The sequence below is a fragment of the Ostrea edulis genome, chromosome 7 (genome assembly GCF_947568905.1).
Source record: "Ostrea edulis chromosome 7, xbOstEdul1.1, whole genome shotgun sequence".
NCBI lineage: Eukaryota > Metazoa > Mollusca > Bivalvia > Ostreida > Ostreidae > Ostrea > Ostrea edulis.
In genome coordinates this window covers 28,329,696-28,345,529 of record NC_079170.1, presented here as the reverse complement: position 1 = coordinate 28,345,529, position 15,834 = coordinate 28,329,696, and the positions used below count along the sequence as shown (strand labels likewise).

Here is a 15,834-nt window from a genome sequence, read left to right as displayed (position 1 = left end):
TAAAAATGTTGATAGACTATAGCTCACAGGAGCTGGAGACTCCGATGAGGTTTTCTGATTAAGATTGTATAAAAATGTTGATAGACTATAGCTCACAGGAGCTGGAGACTCCGATGAGGTTTTCTGATTAAGATTGTATAAAAATGTTGATAGACTATAGCTCACAGGAGCTGGAGACTCCGATGAGGTTTTCTGATTAAGATTGTATAAAAATGTTGATAGACTATAGCTCACAGGAGCTGGAGACTCCGATGAGGTTTTCTGATTAAGATTGTCCTAGATTTGTTAGTATGTCTGCAGATATTTATAGATGTACCATTTTCCATGGAGTTAAGGGCATTGGCATCATGGAGAATAAAAGTGTAGACTGTAAATATAATGTAATATTGGTTTGATTTACAGGTGAAATTGCTCCTTAGGCTATTACTTTTTTTGCCAGTCAATACTGTATAGTGGTCAACTAAATGCTTTATGTATATTTTTGTAGCCTTTATTTTGCTGGTATAAAATTCCGTAAATTTTTTAAGATTGTGGATGAAGTGTAAATTTATCCATAATTATGTCAGTTCCACACAGCAAAATGTTGAGTTACTGTATTCTCAACTTTTCATAAACCATGTTTTCAACCCAACTCGACCATAACAAAAACATATTTGAGTAAGGAGAATCCAATAGGCAAGTTTTCATCGAAGGACACAAGGAATGCTTAAAATAGGATGTAATTATGTTTGACATATTACATATATTGGAATATATTCATGTATTAAGCAGAATTTTTTCATTAAAAAAAAATGGAGTTTATAGATTAATTTATTTAGTACTTTTACAAATGGTACTTTCAGGTTTTATCAAATTCTGTCCCTTGGCTAAATAAGGGCCACTGTTAGGTTCCAAGTTTATCAGATTTGTTTCTCAGTAAAACTCGGGGAGTGAAACGTGACTTAAGTCAATTGGGTTTCTTGCTCCGTAAGAGGAAGATCTCGTGATAATCAGTGCACATTTTAACTTGTTGGAAAGGAAATTAACTGAATTCCAAACAACAGAACAGTGTAATTAATGTGTGTATTATACTTAGTTGAAGATTCGTGTCGTATGGAGCAAGTTTCAGTGATGGCTCATCATTAGATGTTTATGTTTCATTAGATGGAACAGAACCACGCTGCAGAAGTGAAGAGACTACAGGATGAAATGAGTCAAGCACAAAGTTCAGCTCAGGAAAAACACAGCAGTCTCCTGCAGCAGGTACCATATAACTCAGCACAATAAAGTCAGTATAACACAGCACAATAAAGTCAGTATAACTAAGCTCAATAAAGTCAGTATAACACAGCACAATAAAGTCAGTATAACACAGCACAATAAAGTCAGTATAACTCAGCACAATAAAGTCAGTATAACTAAGCTCAATAAAGTCAGTATAACACAGCACAATAAAGTCAGTATAACTCAGCACAATAAAGTCAGTATAACTCAGCATAATAAAGTCAGTATAACACAGCACAATAATGTCAGTATAACACAACACAATAATGTCAGTATAACTCGGCACAATAAAGTCAGTATAACTCGGCACAATAAAGTCAGTATAACTCAGTTCAATAACATAAAGGGCTTTAAGGATAGGCAGAACAGTTTTATGTAACACAGCACAGTTCAATATAACACAGTACAGTTCAATATAACACAGCACAGTTCCATATAACACAGTACAGTTCAATATAACACAGCTCAGTTCAATATAACACATCACAGTTCAATATAACACAGTACAGTTCAATATAACACAGCACAGTTCCATATGACAGTACAGTTCAATATAACACAGTACAGTTCAATATAATACAGCACAGTTCCATATAACACAGTACAGTTCAATATAACACAGCTCAGTTCCATATAACACAGCACAGTTCAATATAACACAGTACAGTTCAATATAACACAGCACAGTTCCATATGACAGTACAGTTCAATATAACACAGTACAGTTCAATATAATACAGTACAGTTCAATATAACACAGCACAGTTCCATATAACACAGCACAATTTAATTTAACACAGCACAGTTCAATATAACACAGTACAGTTCAATATAACACAGCACAGTTCAATATAACAGCACAGTTCAGTATTGCACAATACAGTAAGATGTAGGGGTTGAATCTGTAGTTTCAGAATTGCATGTGTATTTTAATCAGATTGGGTAATGGGAGGTTTTTTTTTTTGGTACAGAATTGTGCTACACAAATAAAATTGTAAGAAAATTTCACAAGACCAATCATTTAAGACCTCATTCATTCTATTTTCAGATTGATGCTGCCAAAGATGAGAAGTTTAAATTGTTTGAAGAAAGGTCAGGACTGGAGAAAAAGATTGTGGAGCTGGAGGCATCAATCAAGGCTACAGAAAAAGAAATCAAAGCAATGGTAGACACACATGCTAAGGAAAAGGCAAGTATGATAAAGTGTGCATTTATTTAGAAGTAAGTAATCATTTGTGAGGTGCATTAATGAAAGTGAAGATTACAAGTTGGTCACAAGTCATGTTTTTTACACAGACAGCATTAGAGGGTGAGTTCAAGAAGAGAGAAGCTGAACTGAAAGCAGAAATGAATACTCTGTCTGTAGAATTGAATGATGTCAAGTCCCAGCTGAACACAGAGAGGGTAAGTTAGAGCACTTGTCTTCTCAGCTACTTTTACAGGCTTCTCTAAATCACCGGGATCATAGACTCAGACTGGTATTAATACTATGAAGGGACAGCAGATAGGGTTTTCGTGGTGGTTGTTTTTGAAAAAAAAAAGAAAAAATTCTCAAAATAGATTACAATATGGTGAAGTTTCCAACTGGATTGAATCACTCTTTTTAAAGATCATCAAAAGTCGCACATTGGTGTCAGGTGAGCAGAATTATGATTGGGGAATCAAGGGCAGATCAATATGATTAGAAAAAAGAAGTTTTACAGCAGATCAATCTGATTAGAAAAAAGGAGTTTTACAGTGCATTAAGGTCTTGTGAAATATAAATATCTAAATTTTCATGATGGAATGATTTTGTTGTCATGGACTTCCTTTGACTCTTTCTTTCAGGAATCTCTATCCACAAAGACAGAGTCTGAGAGTTCTCTCAAGAGCAAGGTATGTGTGTAATCTCCACAGAGGGTCGATGTCGCTGACTGAATCTCGCGTGACGACAGTGTCGGAATAAGTTTGAATATTGTGTTATGTTCAGTGATATTGAAAATACAGTCCATCCTTCCTCGTTATCTCGAACTCGATAGGACCGAGAAAAAACTTCGAGATATCCGAGGATTCAAGATATCAGGGGTAAAATAATTAAGGAGTAAGTGGTTGGGACTTCTGAATCACTTCATCATATCCATGATATTCAGATATCGGTGTTCAAGATATCACTGCGACATATCCATGATATTCAGATATCGGTGTTCTAGATATCACTGCGACATATCCATGATATTCAGATATCGGTGTTCTAGATATCACTGCGACATATCCATGATATTCAGATATCGGTGTTCTAGATATCACTGCGACATATCCATGATATTCAGATATCGGTGTTCTAGATATCACTGCGACATATCCATGATATTCAGATATCGGTGTTCTAGATATCACTGCGACATATCCATGATATTCAGATATCGGTGTTTACATATCCATGATATTCAGATATCGGTGTTCTAGATATCCATGATATTCAGATATCGGTGTTTACATATCCATGATATTCAGATATCGGTGTTCTAGATATCCATGATATTCAGATATCGGTGTTTACATATCCATGATATTCAGATATCGGTGTTCTAGATATCACTGCGACATATCCATGATATTCAGATATCGGTGTTCTAGATAACGAAGTTCAACTGTGTTAAAGAAACATGATGATCAGTATTTCGTTCTTCATTTCAATAAGATGGTCTCTTCATTACCTTAGAGGAAGTTAGATTTTTGTTTATATATTCTATTAGATGTCAGATTTAGAGTCAAAGAAGAGGGAATTGGAAGAAACCATTGAAAGGTTGAAATCTGAGCTGGAGACAGAGAAAGAAAATCTAGCACAGCAGGTATGTGTAATATCATGTATCTCTCTGTAATTCATTTGTACATGCACCTACTTAAAGAGTGGACAAGATCCCTTATTCAACAAAATTAAATCTTCTTCACTCATGGCTGCTGTGTTCTAAATTTTTATGAAAACTGTTCAGAGATGGTTGAAAAACAAACCATTATAAGTTAACAGATGTACATTCGGTGCACGGACAATGGGCAAACTTCTTTCAGAAATGCTGTCTTCAGCACAAAGGTTTCAGAGCCGAAATCTTTCATTAAAAACGTGTAGAAGTTTTCTTTGCATAAATTTGCCTTTGATCCATGGTCATACTAAGGGATTGAATCTGAAAATTATTTCTAGAGGGTAACTAAGGTATGTTTTTTAGCTCACAGAACCCAAATTAAAATATTTCTTCATGATGACGAAAAGAGACACACTTAAATGATAGAAATAAAAGAGTGAAATAGACTGGGGTCTTTTTAAAAACTTTTCTAGAGCTGCAACTGGATTAGAACTAACATGATTTGCTATTGCTTTGATTAAAATTTCTCCTCCTAACCTATGTATGGCCTCAGCAGGAATCAAATTAAACATAACTCTTAGAATGTTTAGGAAAGTCTTTGTCTCAAGACCAATGAAATAAAATCTGTTGATTAGAGCATGATGCCAGAACCAGGAAGAGCAAAAGTAGGTCCAGAGTGCTACCTAGAAATGTGCAGTGGGAAAACTCTCCTCAAAGAACTGCATGACATCAGTTCTTTTATAATCAACATGAAATTGTATTTTACTTAATGTAGTCTAATTTTGACTTGACTCAGTTGTAGTAGCAGAATGAACATCTTGTTCTGATATCTTACTGGACTTGATTTGTAAGAGATAGATATTGGTATCATTTTATAAGAGAACTTTTGAATTTATTCTTTTAATTTCAAATATTTGGAGGTTAGCTCCCTTTCTGGAATGTCTTTCAGGCTCTGAGGCCATAGATTTATTGTTATTGAATATTGTTTAACGTCCCTCTCGAGAATATTTCACTCATATGGAGACGTCACCACTGCCGGTGAAGGGCTGCACAATTTAGGCCTATGCTCGGCGCTTATGGCCTTTGAGCAGGGAGGGATCTTTATCATGCCACACATGCTGTGACACGGGACCTCGGTTTTTGCGGTCTCATCCAAAGGACCGCCCCATTTAGTCGCCTTCTACGACAAGCAAGGGGTACTGAGGACCTATTCTAACCCGGATCCCCACGGGACGATATTAATCCGGAATCCCACAAAATACAGTGTAGATGAGCTCACTATTGATCTAAGTCTCACTTTTTGACTGTTTGTTCCTTTCATTGAATTAAGACTGGGATCAAAAGTGATCCTGTCTAAGTCTTATGGCCCTGGAGCCAGGTCACCTCTTCCCATCAGGTAGTTTGACTTTGGGTGTAGATCAAGGTTATGTATTGACAATTATTACACTCTGGTTAAAACTTTTCTAATTCTGATTTACTTTGATTTTATGTTGAAGAGGTGATAGTTTCCATATTGGAATACTTTGAGTTTTAATTATCAATTTTCATCCACTGGGTGCAATTTTGTTATTCTAGACAACAACACATGATTAGCAATGTCAGAGATAAAATCGATTTCATTTAGGAAAAAAAATCATGATATTGACTCTATTTTAAATGTTTACAGAAGGAGATCAGTGATCTGAAAACACAGCAACTACAGACAATGATAGAGGACAAAGTATCGGAGGCCGAAAAACTGCAGGGGCAGAACAAGGTGAAACCTTAATTCCACTGCTTAGAGATCATGATGTGCACAAAATATGGTAGACAAGCAAATATCTACTTTACTCCCATGGTTATTTTTAGAGCTCAGCATCAATAGCTGTATCTATCTGTCTGTCAACACCATGTTGTCTTTAGTATTGTTTTTGTAACCTAACCTCACAGTAGCTTAAATTAGTGGTTAGAGTGCTCACTTCCCAACCACGACGTCCGATTCTTGATTTCAGCGCTGCATCAAACCTAACTAAAGACGTTTGATATAGGTAGTGACTGTTCCTACGCTAACATTGGACATAAAATGAAATACAGGCCACAAGTTTTCCCTTAAAAACATGGGGCCCTTCAGTCCACACTTTAGCGTGCGTCTAGAAAAGTGGATGCCTTTAAAGTTGTGATTTCCGTGTTGGCAATGAATCTGACAGCCCTCCATGTAACACGATATGTCTGCTGAATGTCAAGGTGTCTAACAGAGTGTAAAATCTTATCTTTTGGTTAATTCTGTTCATTTTCAAATCATTTATAATATGTGAAGTATTTCTTATTGATATTATTTGCTGTTGGTCCTTGTAAGATTGTTATAATTTTGTTTATTTAAACAAGGGTATCAATAATGATGCTTTAAAAGCTCTGACCTACCAATTAAGCACAGTGGCCTCCCTACAAGCAAGCAAGTTTAAGATTAATGGATTCTTACTGATTTCTTGATTAGTGTGTTTTTATAACAATAGCCCTTTATTATATGGAGTTCAGTGTGTTTGATATTGTACATTATGCATACATATCCACAATGGTGGAATCAATGGATCAGCGTCGATTGATTAGTGCTCATGTCAAATTGAAGTGAAGTAAGCGCCGTGTATATTCGCATTTAATGGAATTTGATTGGCCGCATTCATTGTCCACTTTGATAATAAAATGCTTGTGAGCCTGACAGTGAATTCAAATCTTTAAGTGTGGAAACAACCTGAGAAGAAGCCAATCAGCTCAAAACTTCCCCAGACTTCAGTTGATTAAATAATGATAATGAACAAATAATTTCTTTTTTGTGTGTGTGTGTTTTCAAGAAAATATGTTATTAAAAAGTTTTAAATTTATATCACAAACTATTGACGAATTTCCCCTTCTTTTTCTTTACATGCCCCTGTAATTGGATATTCGGGAGCTTATAGCTTTTGGTTTGTCCTCTTGGACCATTTTTTCTCCACAAAAACTTTAACCTTGGCCATAACTTTTGAATGGATGGTGATATATGGCTTTCATATTTCACATGTATATTCCATGTGATAAAACCTTTATTTTGGTAACCTACTTAAAATTTGCATACATGTAACTTTAATCTAGGCCATGACATTTGAATGATTAGTGAGAGCTTATTACCAAGATTGACGTGAATTTATCCCATGCCTGCTCGTCTGTATATGATAATTAAAAAATTAAATGCACGTCTGACAGCCATATCATGTGTCATGTGCTGTACTTTTACCTAGAATACAACGGTACATAATTGATGTCTTGAGGTTTCAGATGCAGTAGTGATAATAGATTTGATATTTGCATGCAATTGAAGTTTCTTGGTCAGCATCTGTCATTCATAGTGTGTCTTGCATTAACATTTGAACATTTTTAACTTTTTCTTGATAATAAGAATTTCAATTCTTCTCATATTAAGTACAAAGTATCTTTGGGACAAGGGGGACATAAATTGTAAATTTCAGTACCCTTGCACCCCTAGGGCCTTAGGGGCGGGGCAAAAACTGCCAAAAAATTTACCAAATTTTAAAAATCTTCTCAAGAATCGCACACCTATTAGAAAAACTAAATGCAAGTCTGACATACAAAGCAGGAAGGTCTCCACCAAAATAAAAAATTTCATGATCTCTGGGGTAGAGGTTCTGACTCCACAAACTTGGTATATAGCATTCGTGTGTACATAGTACACCATACCTTCATTCCTACACTTAAGATTAGAACATTTATAAGTAAGCTATTCATACAATCTCGTATAGACATGGTGTGACAAAGACACTGCAATATGGAGGGAATTAGGGATCATGGTGAACTTCTCTGTGACTGTATTTCAAATACACAATCATACACTATGGCATGGTGTAACACACACCATTTTACATCATGTGTTTTCCACCACATAGCGTGCCAGGGAATACTTTTGGCCTGTACTGTAACATACAAAACAAAAAAGTAGGCAATTTGACAATTTCAAGAGCAAAAATTTATTTTAAAAGTCCTATGAAAGTTTTGTTTGAAGATAAAAAAGAGTTTTGTAGTATTGTCAAATTTTTTAAAAAGTATATTTTGGATTTCTATATTGAAGGAAAATTATGAAATCAAATAGAAAAACTGGGCTCATAATACTTGCTATTGAGCTACATTGTGTTAAACTCGACCTCTTTGTTTTGTCTGTTGATGTCAACACAGCATTATAAGCAACACAAATCAATCATAAGATTACATCAAATTAATAATAATAATAATGGTTGGTTTTATATAGCGCTTTTTCCAGCATATGCTGCTCAAAGTGCTTTACAATTGTACATTATTACCCTGGCAGACCTTATATCAATCTAGAACTTTCTCAGCTTCCTGGGAAGCATACAGTGCAAGCTGCCGTTACAGACACTAGAGCACTAACTTCTAACAATATCTTTCACTGTCTATAGCCAGGTACCCCTTTTACACTTGGTTGGAGTGAGGAAATTCATGTAAAGTGCCTTTCCCAAGGACACAACGTCAGCCCTCAAACCCACGACCTTTCGGTCTCGAATCTGACAGCCTAACCACTTGGCCACCGACGCCACATACTCATGTCCTCTAACATTAGATATAGATACGTTTAATGTAAGTGGATAGGAAAAAGAAAATGACTTTTTGGCCCTTAAAATACATTTAAAAAATCATCATTTAGAATTTTAGAGAAGAACATACAGTACTAGGAATACATGTATTGTCATTTTTAAAATTGCACATAGGATACGAATTATAACCTTAAAATTTAACATGAAACTCTAAGAAGTAGGGGGATATGGATTAAATTTTTGGCCAATTATTATTCAATTTTTACACAAAATTTCAGGTAAATTGATAGAAGTAGATGTTTTTAAGAATTGGTAATGGTATGTCCACCAAATATATTTACAACATTTGAACATACAGCGCATCATAAAATACAAGATTGAAACACACGTCTTGAGGTATAGGTATATTGGATTATAAAACAAAAGCTATAAATTTGTGCAGACTGAGAGCCACAAAGTGTAGTCTTTTCACCGTTTAACTGTACTGCTTGTATAACCTCTGTGAGTTAAAATGTCATATTTCGAAAGAGAATTTCTTAAAAACTTAAGAGTACTTGGTCAAAGGAAGAAAGAAATCCTTTTGTGTGTGTGTGGGGGGGGGGGGGTGTATACGGACAAGTGCTTATTGATTGACATGAGTATGTTGATTGATAACAGGGTCTGTGGATGAGAAAGGGAGGGACATCGAACAACTCAAGATCTCACATGCCACCTCTGGTATATCCAGGGGTCCGTGTTTGCCCAACTCTCTGTTTTGTATTGCTTATAGGAGTTATGAGATTGATCACTGTTTGTTGTCACCACCTTTCATCAGTAGTTTGCTGAAATTCTTCAGAAGTTCATTTTATGTTATTCTCTGTCAATGCAGAATAATTACATTGAGAATTGTTTTGTTTTATTAGGAACTTCAAGAAAAGTTTGAGAAAACTGTTAAGGAAGGAGAAAGTCTTAAGGCTGATAAAGCAGATCTACGTGGGAAGGTGGAGGAACTTCAGAAGGAGTTGAATGACTCCAGAGAGAAGGAGGGGGATCTCAATCAATCATTTGAGGAGCTCAGTGAGGTACAGTGTAAATGGGGAAAATGTTCAAATGCCTATGACTTTAAAAATGTTTGGCCTTATATTTCTTATCATCAAGAATGACAAATGATTGTTGTACACCAAATTTAAAGAAAATTCATAAAATATGCAAAACTGATTTCTTCAGGTGAAAGGAACAACTAGGAATAATTAGATACATGTATTGCAAGCATAAACTTTCTAACTGCTGTTTTCATGATTCTCTCTGATGCAGATTCGAAATGCGATGAATACCCAGATGGTTCAATTGGACAAAGATCTGGCAGAATTCAAAGAGAAAGCCGAGAAATATCAGAAGGAAAAGGTATTTCTAAATATCACCATACATTTAGTTGTATATAGAGATCTCTAAATATCACTATACATTTAGTTGTATATAGAGATCTCTAAATATCACTATACATCTAGTTGTATATAGAGATCTCTAAATATCACTATAAATTTAGTTGTATATAGAGATCTCTAAATATCACTATACATTTACAGTGAAGCTTCTCTAAACCGGCCAGCTGTCGGACCGGGAAAAAAAACGGCCGGTTTAGAGTGGTGGCCGGTATACCGAGAATTTAGCATTTAGAGACATCTCAGCTCAATTTTATGGAGCGCCAAATAAACATAAACTCAAATAATTGAAGATACCGTCAATTATTTGAAGATATCATCAATTCATTTGATGCACGCAACAATTGAATTAAAGATCTCTTCAAATAATTAATGATATCTTCAATTCTGAATTATTGCGCGCATTAATTGAATTGATGATAGCATTAATTCTTCAGCTGAATTGATGTGCGCTTTAATTGAATTAATGATCTCTTCAAATGAATTAATGATATCAAAAATGAATTGATGTGCCCTACAATTCAACTGAAGAGAGCAATAATTGATATAATGCGCACATTAAATCAATTGAAGAGAGCAATAATTTATTTAATGCACGCATTAATTCAATTATTGCTCTCTTCAATTGAATTAATGATATCTTTAATTCATTTGAAGAGAGCTATAATTCTTTTAGAGAGAGCAACTATATAATTAAAGATATCTTCAATTCAACATATCCACAATTGAATTAATGATCTCTTTAATTGAATTGTTGCACTCTTTAAAAGAATTGATGCGCGCATTAATTCCTTATACAAAAGCATTGTAAATGATTTAAAGATATCTTCAACTGAATTAAAGAGATCATCAAATTATTTATACCGAGCTCTGAATTAATTATTGCGAGCAATATTTCTACTAAATTAATGCTCTCATCAAATGAATTAAAGAGAGCAATAATTGAATTAATGCGCGCATCAAATCTATTATTGCTCTCATTAATTCAATTAATGCACGCATCGATTGAATTGAAGAGAGCAATAATTGAATTAATACGTGCATTAAATCAATTATTGCTCTCATTAATTTATTTGATGCACGCATTAATTCAATTGATGAGAGCAATAATTGAATTGGAGCAAACATTAATTCAATTGATGAGAGCAATAATTGATTTAATGCGTGCATTAATTCAATTAAAGAGAGCAATAATTGAATTGATGATATCTTCAAATAATGGAAGATATCTTCTATTATTTGAGTTTATGTTAAATTGGCACTCCATACAATTTTTATTAGATATTTCATTGACATATCACAAACCATATAATATGGTGTTCAAGGACTATTATTTTACTATTGGAAATAAAACAAAATAATTTACTAACATGTTTATTTTCAATTTATAGCACTAAAACTAATTCATCATGAATAAACATTTTTACATTGACATGCATAAATAATGGAAAACATTCCGTTTCAATAAAACTGTATTTGATATATGTATAGAAATTTGTAGACTAGCAGCATTTATGTAGAATTTCGGCTTATGTTTTAATAAACAAAACAAACGCATAGTCATTTGAATGCTGCAATTAACACACAGAGTAGGTACTGCTCACTTTGATATGGGGATCTATGATCAATTATCAGTGGAGATCAAACTAGTCCACTAGTACCTACAGGTAATTATTACAAGAAATAGACTTGCTGCAATCATCTAATTTTAACTAATCATTTATAACAGGATACATAAAGAAAACACAGAGGCCTATTATTGGAATTCCTCTCACCTATAAAAACTCTGTTTACGTCCATTGCTTATATCGTTAACAAATTTGTTTTGATGTTTTTGAAAAGTACAGTAGTAAATATATAATTTTAATTTTGATGTTTCTTAGGAATTTTAAGTCTATGGAAACCCTCCAAAAATCATTTATCTATTGAAAATTATCATTAACAGTCATGGGTTTGTTGTTTATTAACTACCGCTTATAGCCATGGTGCAACAATATGGCGTATTGATTTTATTCATTCAATATGTGCATATCTGTTTATAACATCTCATACCAAAATTTGAAAGGGTCACTTGAATGTTATAGAAGAAAGTATCTGTGTAGAAAATATTGTCACAAACCTAACTTTTTCAAATTTTCAGAGTTAACGTCAACTTCAGACCCTAATGTAATTATCAAATTGTGTAGTTTTATATCTAAAATATATGACCAATTCTGTCCTCCTTAACTCATTTTTTATGTATATAAAACAACTCCCTGCTTTTTTCACGTGTACCTTGCATATAATATATTCTATCTGTAAATATTGTATATATTGTACCTCATGTACCATAATATGGTGTGAGTGAATAAAGTAAAGTAAAGTAAAAGGATTAGTCAAGCACCAGTTAACACCCTGGAAAGCACAGGTAAACTATAGAACTTAAAGAGGCCACTTGTGTTTTTCACACCTCCAGTGGATAATTTCCCACCTGGCCAGTAGGTCAGTCATTTTTCACACCTGGCCAGTCTTAATCACCCCTCTGGCCAACATTTTCTAGTCTTCAGATAGTGGCCTGTATTATAAGGGTAAATTACACATGTTTGTTAACAATTGTACTTTAAAAAGTGGCTGATGTCCGGTTTTCAGGGGTGGCCGGTTTTGTGAGACTTTCTTTGTAAGGAAATGTTAAGGTTTCTGCCGGGACTTTGAAAATCGGCCGATATTCAGGGAGAACCGGTTTTCTGAGGGGCTGGTTTGGAGAAGTTTCACTGTAGTTGTATATAGAGTGTGTAATGTATTGCATTTATACATAAGTGTAGTGGTAGTGATGTAATGTTGTTCTGATATAGAGACCATTCCAGTATGGTTATCTAAAGAAATGTTTCTCAGTCTTTGGAAGTATTTGAGAATATAAACCTGGAACCACTTTACACCAGCATTTTGAATGGTGTGCAATAACTTGAAGGAGTTTGTGTTCTCTGATTGTTGAAATTCACTATTACAGAATGTGTTCTTGGCACACTGATTTTGACTACGGATAACTCCATTTACTTCATCAAAATATAGGTTCACGGCGGGTGTGACCGGTCGACGGGATGCTTACTCCTCCTAGGCACTTGATCCCACCTCTGCTTTGTCCCACAGGCAATTGCATCGCTTGGGGTCGAATTTAGACTCTTTATATAGTAAATTCGACCCCAAGCGATGCAATTGCCTGTGGTTTGCCCAATTATCTATTTTGTATTGTGTATAGGAGTTATAAGATTGATCACTGTTCATTATCTTCACCTTTCACACATTAGAATACACCAATATTTATTACCTTCATTTATAGGAATGTTTGGAATCAGAAGTTGAAGAACTTGAGAAAAAATATGGAGAGACAAAAATTACAAGTGATTCATATGAAAAGGACATTGCAAACCTCAAGACAAATCTGGACAGAGAAAAGTCAGAGAGGAAACAGGTCAGTATCTAGTGATAGAGAGAAAAGTCAAGAAACAGTATTTAATGATTGAGAGAAAAGTCAGAGAGGAAACAGTATTTAGTGATAGAGAGAAAAGTCAGAGAGGAAACAGTATTTAGTGATAGAGAGAAAAGTCAGAGAGGAAACAGTATTTAGTGATAGAGAGAAAAGTCAGAGAGGAAACAGGTCAGTATCTAGTGATAGAGAGAACAGTCAGAGGAAACAGTATTTAATGATTGAGAGAAAAGTCAGAGGAAACAGTATTTAGTGATAGAGAGAAAAGTCAGAGAGGAAACAGTATTTAGTGATAGAGAGAAAAGTCAGAGGAAAACAGTATTTAGTGATAGAGAGAAAAGTCAAGAAACAGTATTTAGTGATAGAGAGAAAAGTCAGAGAGGAAACAGTATTTAGTGATAGAGAGAAAAGTCAGAAAACAGGTCAGTATCTAGTGATAGAGAGAAAAGTCAGAGAGGAAACAGTATTTAGTGATAGAGAGAAAAGTCAGAAAACAGGTCAGTATCTAGTGATAGAGAGAAAAGTCAGAGAGGAAACAGTATTTAGTGATAGAGAGAAAAGTCAGAAAACAGGTCAGTATCTAGTGATAGAGAGAAAAGACAGAGAGGAAACAGTATTTAGTGATAGAGAGAAAAGTCAAGAGGAAAACAGTATTTAGTGATAGAGAGAAAAGTCAGAGGAAACACTATTTAGTGATAGAGAGAAAAGTCAGAGAGGAAACAATATTTAGTGATAGAGAGAAAAGTCAGAGTACACATCATTTAATAGTGATAGAGAGAAAAATCAGAGGAATCAGTATTCAGTGATAGAGAGAAAAGTTAGAGTGGAAATGGTATTTTGTGACAGAGAGAAAAGTCAGAGAGGAAACGGTATTTAGTGGTAGAGAGAAAAGTCAGAGAGGAAACAGTATTTAGTGTTTGAGAGAAAAGTCAGAGAGGAAACAGTATTTAGTGATAGAGAGAAAAGTCAGAGGAAACGGTATTTAGTGATAGAGAGAAAAGTCAGAGGAATCAGTATTCAGTGATAGAGAGAAAGGTGAGAGGAAACAGTATTTAGTGATAGAGAGAAAAGTCAGAGAGGAGACAGTATTTAGTGATAGAGAGAAAAGTCAGAGAGTAAACAGTATTTAGTGATAGAGAGAAAAGTCAGAGAGGAAACAGTATTTAGTGGTAGAGAGAAAAGTCAGAGAGGAAACAGTATTTAGTGTTTGAGAGAAAAGTCAGAGAGGAAACAGTATTTAGTGTTTGAGAGAAAAGTCAGAGAGGAAACAGTATTCAGTGATAGAGAGAAAAGTCAGAGAAATCAGTATTCAGTGATAGAGAGAAAAGTCAGAAAGGAAACAGTATTTAGTGATAGAGAGAAAAGTCAGAGGAATCAGTATTCAGTGATAGAGAGAAAAGTCAGAGGAATCACTATTTAGTGATAGAGAGCAAAGGAATGGAAACGGTCATTTTCTGATGATGTCTTTTGTGTTAACTTGGGTACATGTATTTGTTATTTTTCAGTTCATTTAACTATAATAATAATGTACATTTATCCATAGCATGTACATTATATCTTAGAATCATGTACTTTTACGAAATAATCCATAAAAGGTACCACGAGACCTACTTATTTGTGGTTTTACACAATACGCATGCTGTAAATTACTAGTAACCACAATTATTCATGAACAAGCAGAGGTCTTTACACTGGTTTTAAAAGCACAGAAAGAGTAAAAGAATGCTCTAATTTTACGAAAGATTTTTATAAAGCAATGTAGTGTCTTGAAAAGGGTTTAGAATATTGATGTTTGACCTCAAAATCATGCTCAGAAACATTGAATTTGCATGAATAATTGAAAAAGAATTACAATGTGGGCGATTATCGTGTAAAACCGCAGAATGACATCAGAACTTTCCATTACCTTTATGATTACGTGATTTAAAAAAGTTAGCTCCTCAGCTATTGAGCACAACTGTGGAGGATGTTATAATTGACAGCTAGATAATGATCCAATACTTATCTTATTGACAGATCCAAATATATAACTATATTTACTAAACCTTTCCAGTGGAAAATTTGAATGTCGATTCCAATTTTGAAAGGATTTGGAAAACACTATATTTTGTGGCAGAAGGATTCTTTTATGAAAAAGATCTAAATTATGCATTTTTTTTACATGTAGAATTTTAAGTAGAAGTTTATGTTACTGAATCAGATGTGAAGTTTAAGTGCAACAAGAGGCCCATGGGCCACATCGCTCACCTGAGTCACCTTGGCCCATATCT

General features: G+C 34.4%; 1 protein-coding gene across 7 annotated transcripts in view; it reads left to right on the top strand.

The window, feature by feature from the left end:
* The window catches only part of LOC125654287 (early endosome antigen 1-like), a 57,077-nt gene that overhangs the window by 20,947 nt on the left and 20,296 nt on the right, over window positions 1-15,834 (top strand). For all 7 annotated transcript variants that reach the window (XR_008796818.1, XM_056143889.1, XM_056143886.1 and 4 more), the window contains 9 exons: window positions 1,144-1,242; window positions 2,312-2,452; window positions 2,560-2,667; window positions 3,091-3,138; window positions 3,999-4,094; window positions 5,770-5,859; window positions 9,583-9,741; window positions 9,974-10,063; window positions 13,418-13,549. Coding sequence is in view for 6 of the 7 variants with exons in the window: in XM_056143889.1 (XP_055999864.1) it covers window positions 1,144-1,242; window positions 2,312-2,452; window positions 2,560-2,667; window positions 3,091-3,138; window positions 3,999-4,094; window positions 5,770-5,859; window positions 9,583-9,741; window positions 9,974-10,063; window positions 13,418-13,549 (963 nt within the window). In the remaining variant the exon portion in view is untranslated. The remainder of the gene's footprint in view (window positions 1-1,143; window positions 1,243-2,311; window positions 2,453-2,559; window positions 2,668-3,090; window positions 3,139-3,998; window positions 4,095-5,769; window positions 5,860-9,582; window positions 9,742-9,973; window positions 10,064-13,417; window positions 13,550-15,834) is intronic.